General features: G+C 36.5%; 2 protein-coding genes and 1 long non-coding RNA gene across 4 annotated transcripts; 2 read left to right on the forward strand and 1 right to left on the reverse strand.

Annotated features, from left to right (window-relative positions):
• Positions 1 to 2,699: 2,699 nt before the first annotated feature.
• Positions 2,700 to 7,839, forward strand: LOC120073364 (nodulin MtN21 /EamA-like transporter family protein). Of its 2 annotated transcripts, none has more exons than XM_039026170.2 (6): positions 2,700 to 3,876; positions 5,083 to 5,205; positions 5,803 to 5,952; positions 6,447 to 6,618; positions 7,207 to 7,267; positions 7,370 to 7,839. In XM_039026170.2, the coding sequence occupies exons 1-6, from the start codon at positions 3,196 to 3,198 to the stop codon at positions 7,470 to 7,472; spliced, it is 1,290 nt and encodes a 429-aa protein (XP_038882098.1). In that variant the 5' UTR covers positions 2,700 to 3,195; the 3' UTR covers positions 7,473 to 7,839. The 2 variants fall into 2 exon arrangements, 1 of the variants encoding a protein (XP_038882098.1); XR_016525287.1 differs by having other exon boundaries at positions 2,956 to 3,876; positions 6,447 to 6,660; positions 7,211 to 7,267; positions 7,370 to 7,439.
• Positions 7,840 to 7,943: 104 nt separating this feature from the next.
• Positions 7,944 to 10,770, reverse strand: LOC120073363 (uncharacterized protein At1g65710-like). Its single transcript, XM_039026169.2, has 2 exons — positions 9,189 to 10,770; positions 7,944 to 9,079 (listed from the first exon to the last, which is right to left on the reverse strand). The coding sequence occupies exons 1-2, from the start codon at positions 10,470 to 10,472 to the stop codon at positions 8,132 to 8,134; spliced, it is 2,232 nt and encodes a 743-aa protein (XP_038882097.1). The 5' UTR covers positions 10,473 to 10,770; the 3' UTR covers positions 7,944 to 8,131.
• Positions 10,313 to 12,597, forward strand: LOC120073365 (uncharacterized). The gene is made up of 3 exons (XR_005480747.2): positions 10,313 to 10,435; positions 11,217 to 12,007; positions 12,121 to 12,597. It is a non-coding gene; the product is annotated as an uncharacterized LOC120073365 (long non-coding RNA).
• The last annotated feature ends 1,973 nt before the right edge of the window (positions 12,598 to 14,570 follow it).

Here is a 14,570-nt window from a genome sequence, read left to right on the forward strand (position 1 = left end):
TAGACCAACTATATGTGCGACAACCTAGGAGCAAGAGTCTTAGCTGTAAATCCGGTGTTTCATTCTCGAACCAAACATATCGAGATTGATCTTCACTTCATCAGAGACCATGTTCTCAAAGCACACATCAATATTTGCTATGTACCATTGACCGGCCAACTTGCTAACTGACTCACAAAGCCTCTCAACAACACATATTTCTATACATTACGAGCCAAACTAGGAGTACTTGAAGTACCCTCTAGTTTGAGGGGGGATGTTAGAGAAGAAATTAGAAATGGAAAAGGAAAAGCCAAGGTGGAGGAAGAAGGGATGACTCACCAAGGTAGTTAAAATTTGTTTACCACTCACCAATCATATTGTGCCACTTGTAATATTCTTATTCTTTTGTATAATTACTATTGTAAGAATTAGGGCAAACTTGTATAAAGCAATAGGACTGCAACATTCAAGTATTCATTGGAAAATAATACAAAGGAAGGAAAATAGAGAAAAGGGAAGTCCAAAGGACGTATTAATTCCCAGCCAACTTCAATCTTCAACTCTCTTCATCGTCACAAATTTGTTGTTGGGAGTCTAAGTGCATAACACCACATTCGTCGAGAAAGGAGAGACATAAAAAATAATATTAAGCTCAAAATTAAGGCTCCATTTAGTAACTATTTGATTTTTTGTTTTTATTTTTGAAAATTAAGCTTATTTCATCCACATTTCTTACAATGATTTGTATCATTTTCAAGTACAATGGTTGAAATCTTAGCCAAATTCCAAAAACAAAAATAACTTTTTGAAAGCTAGTTTTTTTAATTCTCAAAATTTGGCTTGGTTTTCTAAATCATTGGTGAAAAGTAGAAAACAAAAGAAGAAATTTAAAGGTGGAAGTAGTACCTATACGCTTAATTTTCAAAAACAAAAACAAAAAACAAAATAATTACCAAATGGGGCCAAAACGAATTAGGAAGGTTTTAAAATGGGAGCAAAAGAACTGGAAGAATAAAATGAACAATTAGAATAAGAAGGAGAAATTAGAGAAGATATGTTATTTATGGAAAATGGTTAGAAATAACACGTTTAAGTTTTTACACTACGAAACTAGCACATTTTTTGAAAACTTGTCGGAATAGTTTTTCTCCGTCTATGTCGCCCAAGATTGGCTACCGACATTTTGTTTAAAAAAAAAAAAAAAAAACTTTTTCTAACTTGTTTCGGGCCTTCTTGGTACATCTCACCAAAATTATATGTTGAGATTTGCTAATTTTTCCAAATGTTATGTAATATTCCCAAATCTAACCAAAATTTTAAAAAAAAAAATCACACTACCAAATATTACACAATTTGGAGAAATTTGAAAAGATAATTGATAAATTATTTAGATAATCAGTAAATCAATTTAAAAATTCATGTAATTATGTGGATTTCGATGTTAATCCTCGGAAAAATAATACCAAGATTCTGTATATTTGGCTTTCTTGGTTAAACCAGGGCATAATTAACACTGAAAGTCAATATATTTGAGCTTTCTTGGTGGAATCTCTGGCATGATTAACACCGAGACAATATGTATCCCAAATATTATCCAATTTTTTGCAAAATTTGATCTTTCCTGAAATTTTAAAATGACATTGCAATCATCTTGAATCAATTTGGAAAATTTATTTGGGTATTTGGAAAACCTATCTGGAATTTTGGAAATTCATACAATTGTGAAAAACATAAATTATACTAAAATTTTGAAATTTTACCTAATAATTTGATATAATATTTAGTCAAGATAAACGAATTTAGAGAAAATTTGAAAATATTTAAATTTTGGTGTAAGATTTGGGAAGATTACATACAAAATTAGCAGTAGTGTGTAGTCCATCAAAATGTACGAGAAGGCCCAAAACCATAGATAAGTTAGAAAAAGTTACTTTTTAAACTAAATCTCATTAGCCGATCTCGGGCAAGATGAATCGAGAAAAACTATTCTAAGAAGTTTTCAAAAAGAATACTGTTTTATAATGTGAAAACTTAAAAAGGTTATTTCTGACAATTTTCTGCTATGTATCTATTGTTGTGTTTACAAATTAGGAAATTTTCAAAAATAGAAAAATAAGGCAAACTACTTACACAAAATAGCAAAATTTTAATATTCTTTAATAAAGATTGTTAGAAGTCTATCAGTGATAGAAATAGATAGAAATCTATTAGTAGGTTCTACCCCGTGGAAACGCTCTTTAATGAAACTTTAGCTTTAGCTAGTCGTGACCAAGAAACCACCGATTTCGCTTGGTGGGTCGGGAATGCCCGACTTATCAATTTATCCGGTAAACTACCGGGGGCTCATGTAGCCCATGTCGGATTAATCTATTCTGGGCCAGAGCAATGAACCTTTTCGAAGTGACTCATTTCGTACCAGAGAAGCGACACTGATAATTGAAATAATTACCAAAAGACCCATTTTAAAGGCTCAAAATGTCAAATGAGCCAAATTTTGAAAAAAAATGTCAAATGAACCTTTGATGATGTCATGATCATGTAAAATTACAACATTGCCTTTGCTTTCTTTTTTTTTTCTCCATTTTTTTTCCTTTTTTTCTTTTTCTTTTTCCTCTTCCTTTCTCCGGACTTCTTCTCCTACTTCTTTCCATGCATCTTCTTCTTCTCCAACTTCTTTTCCGTTGTATCTTCTTCTCTTCGGCAGAGTGAGTTCACACAAGTAGCTCTGAGAAGAGTGATTGTTGATGTCAGGCGCCTGGCAAGACTGTGTGAGGAAAGGAAGAGCGAAACCGGTGAAGAATGGAAGAGCGAGACCGGCGAGAAGGGAAAGAAAAATAGGTCTTTTTCGCATGCAAGAGTAGGAGCGAGAGCGAGAGCGGGATTGATTATGCATTTGTGCGAGTATATTTTTGTAATTTCATCTCAATTTGAAGTGATCGTTCAGACATTTTTCTAAAAATTGGGATATTTCTTATTTTTTTAACTAATTTTCGAGTCATCCATATGTCGGACCAGGGAAAATTTCCCTACAAATTATCTCTACAACATGAGTTTAGAGAGCTAGTTATGAAAACTAATCAGATGATTAATGGGGATATGTGGATGTGACAAAACGATAAGAAAGAGAATTATGGCGGGATGTTAGTCCTCATCGGCGCCTGATAGTTTCCTTCTTCAACCGAAGGAATCTTAGCAGAGCCAAAGACAACAACAATGGCGGGCTGTTTAGCCACTGCCACTCCTACACCCACTTCCACTTCTCCATCCAACTCTCGCCCTCTTCTTCATTTCAGTTTCACCAGACAAATTCTTACACCACACATTTCCTCCGCCGCCCCAATCCTCCGGCGACGACACCCCTTTCACTTAGGTTTCACAAGGTACGGTGAGAATGCCCGGTTTCGTTTCGATTATGTTGCAATTCCAGTGGCGAATTGCACCAGAAGTGGCGCAGATACGGAATTGGATTTGACAGAGTCCATCGATTGCGTCGGGACTGCCCAGGATGTGGAGTGTGTGATTTCCTCGACTGGTGAAGATCCTCCATCTTCAGTTGAATCAGGGGTTTCTTCCGAGTTTGATGGTGATGGTTCTGTGGCAGTCTTGGAGAAAGCCTGGGAGTTCGCGGTGTTGGTTTCGCCGTTTTTCTTTTGGGGTACGGCTATGGTGGCCATGAAGGAGGTGCTTCCAAGGTCTGGTCCTTTTTTCGTTTCCGCCTTTCGCCTTATACCTGCCGGTTTCCTCTTGATTGCTTTTGCTGCTTTCCGTGGCCGCCCCTTTCCTTCTGGTTTTTCTGCTTGGATTTCCATCATTCTCTTTGCTCTAGTCGACGCTACATTCTTTCAGGGATTTCTTGCTCAAGGCTTGCAGAGGACATCCGCAGGGTTGGGCAGTGTATGTTTCATTTTTTTGCATCTTTTGCTTCGTTACTTAGATGTCTTCTTACTTCGTTGCAGATTTTTATGAAACTGCTAATTGGTGTATGTATGTGCCTTTTCTTTTAAAAGAAAATCAAGAACACAACTGGAGACAAGAAAATTATTTGGTTTAGCTTCTTGTTTATTTCCTTTGCTTACTTGATTGGAGAATGCTTGACGATTGTATTCCTTTTGATCTTTGAAGAAGATACAAAGATTTACATGGACATACAACGTAGAATTCATATATAATTAACCCGTGTATCCTAAAGTGGATGGTTCATACTATTAGAAACGTATCGAGTAATTTCCTTAAGCTGAGTTCAATTATTGACGAGGCCACCACATGTTATTTCTTTGATGCCCATGAAGTTTCACTAAAATCAATGTAATATTTATTTTATTATTATTCTTTTTGGAGTACACACTAAAATCAATGCTAAACACATATTTGAAAGTACTTTAGTAATAGTCAATATTTCCTTTCCATCCCACATATCGCTAAAACCCGTTATTTAGTAAAGTAGGTTGCTATGGTTGAAGAATAGAAATGAAAATTCAGCTCTTTTCCACTGTATTTTGATTGAAAGGAAGAAGAAATTTTGAGTTGTGAATTGATATAGGATGAAGGTTGAAGTTGAATATTGAGATGGAAATGGCATACGGAAGGAAATAATCTGTTTTTTTTTAAAAAAATTATACTCTAGAGATTAAGGGAGTAGGTTCTTACCAGTTACCTGAGGGTGTGGACTGGCAACCAATTTTGGGGGAGAAGAGAGAGACACCATTTGAAGAAGCTGAGGAAAGATTTGGGTAGATTGACAACACTAGGGCTGCATGGATTGACAAAAAATTCCTTGGGAATTTTAGAACATTCTCAAGATAGACTTCAAGTATGCTCCAAGTTGTTTGTAATTGTATTTTACAAGTCTGATCTCCCATTGGAAGGGTGACAAAGTTGATAAATGTGGACAAGCTTGTTGGGATAGCCTTCCATCGATATTTATAGGTGCCAATGCCAAATAGCATCCCACCCCTATTTCTCTACTTGGAGTTCTCAAGGGAAAAAAAAAAAAAAAAAACAGTTGCCACTTTTCTCTCTACATCTCTATACTTATTCAAATATCATGTGGAAATTATATCTATATCATTTACATTTTCTGTACCGACATCTTGATTACAGGTAATAATCGATTCTCAACCATTAACCGTGGCAGTGCTTGCAGCTTTCTTATTTGGTGAGTCCATCGGTTTAGTTGGAGCCGCTGGACTAGTACTTGGTGTTTTAGGACTTTTACTTCTTGAGGTATTCCTTTTTCCCCTTTCGGTATAGTTGGGGACCCTTGTGTTATTGTTACTGCCTTACAGTTGCGTATATAACTGAATGGAGATGTGCACAAATAATGAGACTAACAAAGTGTGACTGTTAACAAACTTGACTTATGTAATTTGTAGTGGGTTTGGGGGGGCTTTTGGGGTGATGAGACCCAATTGTTTTTGGAAATGAAAACCTTAATTTTATAATATCTGCTCTCATAATGCAGAGAGGTTCTAAATATAAAATTTATACTGAATTTCAAGAACTGCTGCATACACTTCTGCATATTTAGAACTGAGATCTGATTAAATCTTTTAGTATTTCAATCTCACGATTCATATTTTTTGTAAACCCTGATTTAACCATCTTATGAATGCCAGCTAGGCTTCCTGGCCTCTTTTAAACAAAGCATTTTTGCTTTCTCATCCACAATAGAATAATTGTCTATCGTATGCAGTGTGTCTGAATGTCTTTATATTCTTTTGAACAGTATGTTAGTATGATCGTTCAAGAATTATAAAATGACTAATCTATCTGCATTTTATCAAAGGATAGCTTCTGTTGATATGGCGGTGGGTTTGACAGGTTCCTTCACTTACTTTTGATGCAAATAGCTTTTCACTGTGGGGAAGTGGAGAGTGGTGGATGTTTCTAGCTGCACAGAGCATGGCAGTAGGTACTGTCATGGTCCGCTGGGTTTCCAAGTATTCTGATCCCATTATGGCAACTGGATGGGTAGGATCAACTTTTGAAGCGTTCTCTTATGAAATTACATCACTGTTCTTTCTTATGCCTTTTGTTATACAAATTATTTTAGTGAACTCTTTTTTTCATCCTTATTAAAACTGTATTTGACGACATGATTGAAGAAAAATAGTTGTCGATCTACCTTCAGTACATGTTCATAGTTTCATGAGAAATTTCCTGCTTCCTTCTCCCAATTAACCCATCATGCATGTTCTGATTTTGATAGATCAGAAGAGAGTTCAGTTATGAGTTTAATACGTGGTAGCGCTACTTTGTACCTTTCCTAATTTCTAATTCTAAGGAAGAGTTGTCACTTGTCAGTATAGCATGCAGGCAATTAAAGACTGGAACCATCAAACTTCAATGGAATTCCTTATTGGAAGTCATGAAACTTGAAGGATGCCTTATATAAGGCCGTAGTCTACTGAATTGAAGGAAATAAAGCAAGGAACTAAATAAACGTGATTTTTTTTATGTTGCAGCACATGGTGATTGGTGGTCTCCCGCTTTTGATGATCTGTATTCTTAATCATGATCCTGCAGTCAGTGGGAGTCTTAAAGATTTTACAACAAATGATATACTAGCACTTCTTTATGCATCCATTTTTGGAAGTGCTGTTAGCTATGGTTCATTCTTCTATAGTGCAACAAAAGGTTTCACACTTTTCCTTCCTAGCATTCTAGCTTGTAAGGCACGTTTTGCTTTGACGTTCAAATTTTTTTATCTTGTTGCTCCTTTATTATTATTTCTATTGTTACACGTGACTTCACACTTTGGTTGATAGCTACAGTAGATGTTCGATTCCATGTAAAACGTAGTAAAAGACCATGTAAAGGTACAACCACGGAAAATAAAATAAAAAACAAAGTAATAAACTTTTTAGCTAAGATACTTACATGCACACAATAATAAACTTTATGAAATATGATCTTTTTGAAATTGAGTATAAGTTGTTGATGCAATTACATTAATTTAATTTTTTAGAGTTTTGAATTTCATTAGTATGATCAAAGACATAAAGATAACATCACTTTATAGGTCTCACTGTGCCGGATTAATAGGCATTTTGAAATCCAGTTAGCTTCAAAGTTCACTGGTTTTCTGATATGCTGTGTGATCAAATGTTTATTGCCCCTTGATACTTTATAGACATCCATGGTTTGTTACTTAATATCGATCTTTTTATTATTTTTTTTCTTTCTTGTGCTAATTCTCCATTGTGGATGATTTTCTACTAATAGGTAGTTTGACAAAGCTTAGCTCTCTCACCTTTCTCACTCCAATGTTTGCTTCAGCTTTTGGGTAAGGTTCTTCTACACGCTATTTTTCAACAGGGGACAAATAGAATGAGTGATATATCTACTTTGCAGACGCTTCAATGTTTCCTCTGTTCGTTTATGTCAGGTTTCTATATTTGGGAGAGACCTTTTCACCTATTCAACTGGTTGGAGCCGTTGTTACTGTGGTTGCTATATACGTGGTCAACTATGGCAATACTTTGGAATGAGAGCACAATATCTGTTCACGCTTTCAACATTCAAAACAAAGGTTACCGTTTGTTTTCGGACATGGCCCAGTTTTACATAATACTAAACTGATATTGTACATATCCAGCTGATCAATCTTGTGCGTAGCCAACACACTTGAGCGATGATGTATGATAATGGACATCTTATGGGGGAAGAAAAAAACCAATTGGAAGCTGCCTGTCAGGATGTCCCACAAGACAACTCGTCTTGTTAGTTTTGATTTGAACTCGGGCAAAGATCATTTGTATTTGTAGCATTTGTAATTATAGTACATTAAATGTATTCAAATTATGTAATTATGACATTTGTAATATAATTTTATAGGTATATCTTTTTCTTGCTGCATAACCTTGACATAATAAGTTCATCATTTATGGTTATATTAACAAGACCCTACAGCCTAATGAAGGAGAGTCACCATTTTGCTGTAACAATTTGCACACTAATAATGAGTGGAAGAATAATGAGTAAAGATAATATAGGAACAGGAGAAATGGTTGCAAGTTTGCAACTGAATACAAATGCAGAAGTAAAACTCTGCTTTTCACAGCATGAAAAGAAGAATGGAAAAAGGCAACAAAAAAAAAAAAAAAAAACAGGCAAATGGGAAAGGAGAGAGAGATCTATACAATTCGAATCAGGTGGAACCAGTGGCTGCAACAGGAATTGTATGAAGAACTTTACCGGCATTGCCAAGTCTACCACGGCCAATGCCAGTTCTTTGCGAATCGGAGTCTCTCCGTCTTTCAGCAGTTCGCCGTCTGTTATCGTCTCTGTCAAGCCCTGGTTTTGATTGCAAACTGCTACCAGAGCCATCTTTTGTGTTCTGTCTTGATGTCCAGGAGTCAGTTGAATCAGCAGAGTTGGGTTCCCATGAGGCAGTTGAAATGCCCCTATGATGCTGTTGAACACTGCTCACAAAACTGTTGCTACCGGAGGATTCCTGATCATCTGTATCTCCCCCTCCAGCAGCAACCACAGGGCCACCCCGTCTCACTGTTACGTATTTATGAAAGCTTGGTTCCAGAATATCGTCGTCCATGGCAACTTCTGATTCAACAAAAGGGTCTCTGATTTCGGCGGTGCCCTTCAGATTGCCACTGTAAGGAACACTATACTCATTTCTGCTGGATTGGTGTGTTGGTGGGTTGCTTCTATCCTCAGAGAAAGCACAGGAGAAATTTGAACTTGTAGTGGAATTGAGATCAGCAACTGCTTCAACAATGGAACATGCCTTGGTTACACAAGCTGGAAGAGAAACAGGGTTGGTATTGGTATTGGTATTCTTTTGATGGAAATTCTGAATGTCTTGAAGCAACATTTTGGTGTAAGATGGTGTTTGACTCTGATTCAATAATGTTTCTGGATTAATATCCAGTTCTCTGGAATGCCTTGCTGATCTGCTCCTTGCCAATCCGTGGGGTTTCTGGTGCTCTACAACAACTACCTCTGTGTTTGATAATGGTGTTGTGGAGGTGATAATATTCACAACGCCTCTGGTAGCAGTGGCAGTGCTGCTAGATTTGCTGCCATTCACTTGGGAAACTATTACTTTGTGACAACTTTTGGAATCAGTTTTTGGCTTCTGTGACAAAAGATTAGAAGGTATCAATCGATATTAAAAGATTTGCTGTTTTGTAGAGATATAGACACTGAACTAATAAAAGAAAAGGGTGTGTAGGTTCCAAATGTACCTGGTTTACCCCATTAATGGAGTCTTTAGCGATTACTTCTTCAGTTTCCTTTTTGCTTCTGTTTTGAATCCTGTTGTGTGGTTGTGAATTAGTATCAATCTCACCCAATGGGTTTCTTCTGTAAGGAGATTGTTCTGCTTTTCTTGATGAGCTGCGGCTGAGAGATGGCTGCTGCTGCTGATTTTCTTCCGAAGCTTTAACATTTCCATTGCTTCTTGCAGGAGACTGTGAACGAGGTGATGAAGCAACCCTTGAACCCGCCATGGCCGTCGCCTCGCCAACGTTTCTTTTAACCGAGATCCTCTTAACAGCGGTCACAGTCGCCAATTCATTGCCACCACAACCACCATTGACATTGTTGTTCTTGTCCATTTCAATGTGAGAGACCGTTGCCGGGACCGAAACCATTTTCGCGGGCCGATTGAGAACACCACTGTTATTGGCATTGCCATTGACATTGGAAGTATAATTCGAACCATTCGATGCAGAGGGCTCCGCCGACCGTCGACCAGGCGACCTACTGACACGTCTCTCTCGGCTGCTGGATCGTTGGTTCTGATCTCTCTCCCTACTTGGGGTCCTCCTCCTTCCTTGAGAGGAAGAGCGTCTCGGAGATTGACGGTGACGCTGCCTTTGGTGGTGGCATTTCTCCACCGGAGTTCCATCGTCATCAACCTCAACAGAATTTAGATTCCTCCCATCTTCATCTTCATCACCAAAATTTCCAGAATTAACACCATCTCTGTCACCATGATCAAAATCATAGCTTCTCTTTGAACCTGAGTACTTTCTTCCATTACCCTTAGCAGACGAACTCCGACTCAATCTTCCACACTGAATCAAAATGGCATCAACTTCCTCTTTAGTACAGCTCGAAGTTCTCACCAAACCCACCTTCAAATTTTCACCCACAGCTCCAGACTCCAAAATTTCACAAGAAGAAGAAGACACAGTAGGAGTAGCAGCAGAGAAGACAAGTCCATTCACCTCTTGAGGTGGAGGAAGAAGAGAAGCTCCATTTTTGTCTCTCCCATCATGGCTCTTCCTGTGCTTAATCACAAAAACCTCCTTCTTCACAGGGTACTCACTCCTTTCCTCTTTCCCTTCACCATTTCCTTCCCCTGTTTCGTTGCATGTCTTGAGTTTCACATCGATGGTAGGAGGCTGAGACATTGGGATGATGGGTTTGCAGCCATTGCAGGAGGTGGGATCTGGAGCTGGAGGAACAGTGGTAGAAGACACTGAAGGTAAAGTCTTCTTCTTTTTGCTCAAACAAGCACCCATTAGAGTTTTTTGAGCAGACCCAACACTGGAAATTCTCTAAAGAAGTGAGGAAGAGAGAGAGAGAAGAGATTGGTGGGTTTGAGATTTGAAAGTGAGATTAGTGAAGAAGAGAGAGATAAAAGAGAAAAAAAGGGGGCTAACGGGTGGCGCACTGTTCAAGAAGCATTTTCAAAATGCTTCAACTTTTTTATTTTATTTTATTTTATTTAAATTTAGAGAGAGAGAGAGAATTCGAAATTTGAGTTTTGTTGTAGAGAGGGAAACAAAGAAAGAAAGAACGAGGGCAAAAAATTCTGACAATAAGAGCCGTTAGATAAACAACAACCAACCCCAACTTTCTCTCTCAATCTCAACTCTATAAATATATATTTTGGCTCTTGCTTGTTTCAAAAAAAAAAATCTTTAATTAATTAATTTACTTATTTATTTATTTATACATAGTCTTTCTCTCTCTATTTTTTAAATTTATTTTCCACCCTCTCTCCTTTTATTCATTGTCCATTGAAATGTTTAAGATTCTTTTTGTTAAGTAGCATGGGCATTAATATGAATATCGCTAAATCATTAAAATATTACTCATTTTAGTTAGTGGTTCTAATTTGTAAAATCGTCGAAGTATTGTTAAACTGATATAAAAAGAAAATATTTTTAGTGTAAACCCAAGATCCTATTTTATATATATGTATGTTTAAGTAACGTATTGATATATGGTTAATTTTATTTTATGAATGTTGTCTATAAAAGGGGGTTAGAAGTTGCGAAGGAAATCATACCAAGTGTCGGAAGAGAGTATGAAGCGTGGAGATGGACTTGTCATGTCATGCTTTCAAAGTTATAAAGGGAAAAATGTATGAAACTTGCATTGTGGAATATGAAGAACTTAGTGAAGGCTAGGGCATGCAGAAGGCGAGCAGCCAAACTTGTTTGAGAGAGCGAAGGAGGGGTGTTGAAGCAAGGGTTAGGCGGGCCGCAAAGTGCAACCTATGTGTTCGCTTGAGGGGCATTGAAGAGTGTGGTAGAGGCCTTGGGAGATGTTGGTATGTGACAAGTGTCAATGCAAGTGCGCTGTGAGGGTCGGAGACAAGGGCTGGAGACGCGTCGGCCGAAAGAGGGGACTATACGATGCAAACCAGCCTATGTGATGGTATTTCAACCTATGCGTTGGTATGAGATGGAGGAGTTCAGTTTAACTACCAAGCTTAGTGGACCAGATGTCATGTTTAAATGCTTTAAGTACACTTAGTGACTGAGTTGTTACCGTATTAAGTCATCAGCTCAAGCTTGCCTTAATGTAAAAGGGAAGTCAAGTAGGAGAGCTTGGTTTGACATTCTCACTCGTGCTGAGGAAAGTTGTTGCCAATTTGAAGATTTATCAATATTGAGGACGATCTAGGGTTGCCAAGAGAATTTCTCATGAATTTGAGCTGAAAGTTTGAAGATTTATCTAAATGTTCCAAGCTTTTGGATTTCTTAGGCAGGCGAAGAAGATTGATAAATTTTGGGCTTTACTCGGAATCAGAGGCTCAAATTTTAAGGTAACAAAGTTAAAATGTTTATGAACAAGAAGGAAATTCTATAAAATAACATATGGAATTTAAGTTATTAAGGTCAGAAGTTGAATATGGAAATTTGATGTGTAAATAAGCAGGCAACTACATCTGAGGGATAAGCACGCAGTTGACAAGTGAGGTTATGCGCGATTGAGCGCAAGCGTTGGCTAAGGAGTGGGCGCGCAAGGTGAGCGGAAGGTTGGGAGGGAAGGAGGGCATCGACCGGGCGTGCTAAGGAGAGTGTTAGCAAGTGCTTAACGCATCAGCATCGTGGGCGTGTCTTAGAGCCTAAGTAAGTGTTGTGAGCGCATTGCCACTTATGAGCTGAGCGCAAGATAAATTATCTTTATATCATGTTACGCTGAAGTATGTTATGTGATGTAATATGCTATGTAATAGAGTATGTTTTGCGATTGTATACGTGGAAATCATGGAGGTTGTCTATGGGTAATGTTAAACATAAGAATGTAAGTTAAGCTCAAGAGGGAGCTCATAGTTTTTACCAAAAGTATTTACTGATGTTACAGGGCAAACAAAAATAGGAAAAGTCTATCATCCTTTGAGGAAGTAGCCCAAGACAGTGAATGACAAAGTTTATGAATGTTTTCTCTTATGTGTTTTCAATGCATGATTTACTATTAAGCTAGTTTTCAAGATGTTTCCTTAATGATGTACGACACATGAGCTTCTAGCTTTGCAATGAGTTTTCTAAGTAAACCATGAATTTTCTTAAGCATTTCTTCAACACATGCCTAGTATGAAGGCATTTCTTCAACACATGCCTAGTATGAAGGTCAATGAGTAGACGCATAATTTAACTTTTTCTTGAAACTCTAAAGTTTATGAAGCATGTGTTAAAACTTGTTGGAGTGCTTGATGTTCAAAGATTGAGTTTTCTTTTCCAAAGAAGAGTTATGATTTTATATTGAGGAAACTTGATATTGAAGGTATGAAGGTATCTAGGTCCCCTAATATCTAAGGTATGACGGTACTCAGGATATTACCACGTGCACGTAGGTACAATTCTATTGATGCTGATTGCATTGAGATTATTCTACATCAGCTAAGGATTGACGTTGAGGGATCGAGCAAAAAGGTTCTCTCTCAACTAAGGTTTAGTGAAGAGAATTTATAATGAATGTTTATGCTTGAGTTCTAGGGTTTAACTATCTTACATGTTTTCTTATACGTGAGTATAATTATTTTTAACCCTGATGTTAACGAAAATTGATCCCAGAGGATAGCTATTCTACGAGTCTGCCACTCAGTATTCAAGGGTTGAAGTGAAGTTAACTTAGGTTGTTAACAGTTGTCCTTCATGTACATATTAGGGACCTAGACTAGTTTTGAGACGGGAACACAGTCCGTAGTTGATCATGTTATGGTTTATGTGTATGAGTTTGACATCTGTTTTATCTGTTTTGGTTAGTTTGTTTGAGAAATTAAATGCAACTGTTTATCAGGTATTTAAGTTTATAATGTGAAGGTAGAGGGATGAGGTTTGACAATTGGGTGTCATAATAAAGTTGGCATCGGGTATCTTCACATCTTCTCCTAGGATAGAAAGGGTTTATGGGAGGGGGTGTAACATTTAGTACTACGCGAGTATGGATAATTTTTCATACTTATATATATATATATTGTGTACCACATATAGTAGGATCGACTGACAATAAACTGTGGTCCATTAGTATTTATTTAAGGTGAGTTTATAATGTGAACCTAGAGTATAGTATTCTCGTAGTTCTAGAAAAAATTTCATAACAAATGTGTACCTTTTTCAAAAAAGTTTGAAGTTTGAATTCTTGTCCTTCATGTTATGTTTAAAAAAAAAAAATAATAAATAATATACATTCAACCCTTTCTAGATTTTGGATTCAATATCATGAATCTTAAATTTTTGTCGTGTACTATCAAAAAAATCTTAAATTTAGCCATTCAAATTTGATGTTTCTTTCAAAATTAGTGAAATAATAATAACAACTTAAAAAAAAAATTATGAATATATTTCTAAGTTTTATGAAGAAATATTTATAGAGATTGACTTTTTTTGTTAAAAGGAAAATAACAAAACAATAAATTAACGGTGAACATATAGAGTACATTTGATTAAAATAGAATGAAACTTAAATTGCAATGAAAAAAATGACATTTTAGGCCACACTTAATGTAGAATATAACCTTTTAAACTCCATGAATCAAATTTAGAATATGGAAAAAAGTTGGATAATAAGAGTATTTTAATCGTGAAAATAAGGATAAGAGATATATATATATATATTTTAAATACAATTCATATATTTAAATTCGTGTGTGCATATAAATTGGGGTGCGTGCGTGAGAGAGAATTAATGTAGGTGAGAGAGAGAGAGAGAGACATTTTAAATTGGGTGAGAAAGAGACATCTTAAATTTAGTGTGAGAGAATTAAATGTTAAGTGTGTTTGTGTAAGAGAGAATAATTTGTATTATTTTATTTTATTTTATTAGATTATAATGTTAGTTCTTCAAATTTAATTGTGTCCATTTTAATTTCTCAATTCAAAATT

This window comes from Benincasa hispida, chromosome 12, assembly GCF_027475165.1.
Source record: "Benincasa hispida cultivar pf3 chromosome 12, pf3_genome.v1.1, whole genome shotgun sequence".
Taxonomy (NCBI): domain Eukaryota; kingdom Viridiplantae; phylum Streptophyta; class Magnoliopsida; order Cucurbitales; family Cucurbitaceae; genus Benincasa; species Benincasa hispida.

What these genes read in the sequence shown, in the direction of transcription:
- LOC120073363 (XM_039026169.2), bottom strand. Translation starts at nt 10,472, where the DNA reads ATGGGTGCTTGTTTGAGCAAAAAGAAGAAGACTTTACCTTCAGTGTCT. An exon ending in CCATTAATGGGGTAAACCAG is followed by an intron (nt 9,080 to 9,188) that starts GTACATTTGGAA and finishes CTTTTGTCACAG; the next exon opens with AAGCCAAAAACTGATTCCAA.
- LOC120073364 (XM_039026170.2), top strand. Translation starts at nt 3,196, where the DNA reads ATGGCGGGCTGTTTAGCCACTGCCACTCCTACACCCACTTCCACTTCT. An exon ending in CATCCGCAGGGTTGGGCAGT is followed by an intron (nt 3,877 to 5,082) that starts GTATGTTTCATT and finishes TCTTGATTACAG; the next exon opens with GTAATAATCGATTCTCAACC. An exon ending in ATGTTTGCTTCAGCTTTTGG is followed by an intron (nt 7,268 to 7,369) that starts GTAAGGTTCTTC and finishes CGTTTATGTCAG; the next exon opens with GTTTCTATATTTGGGAGAGA.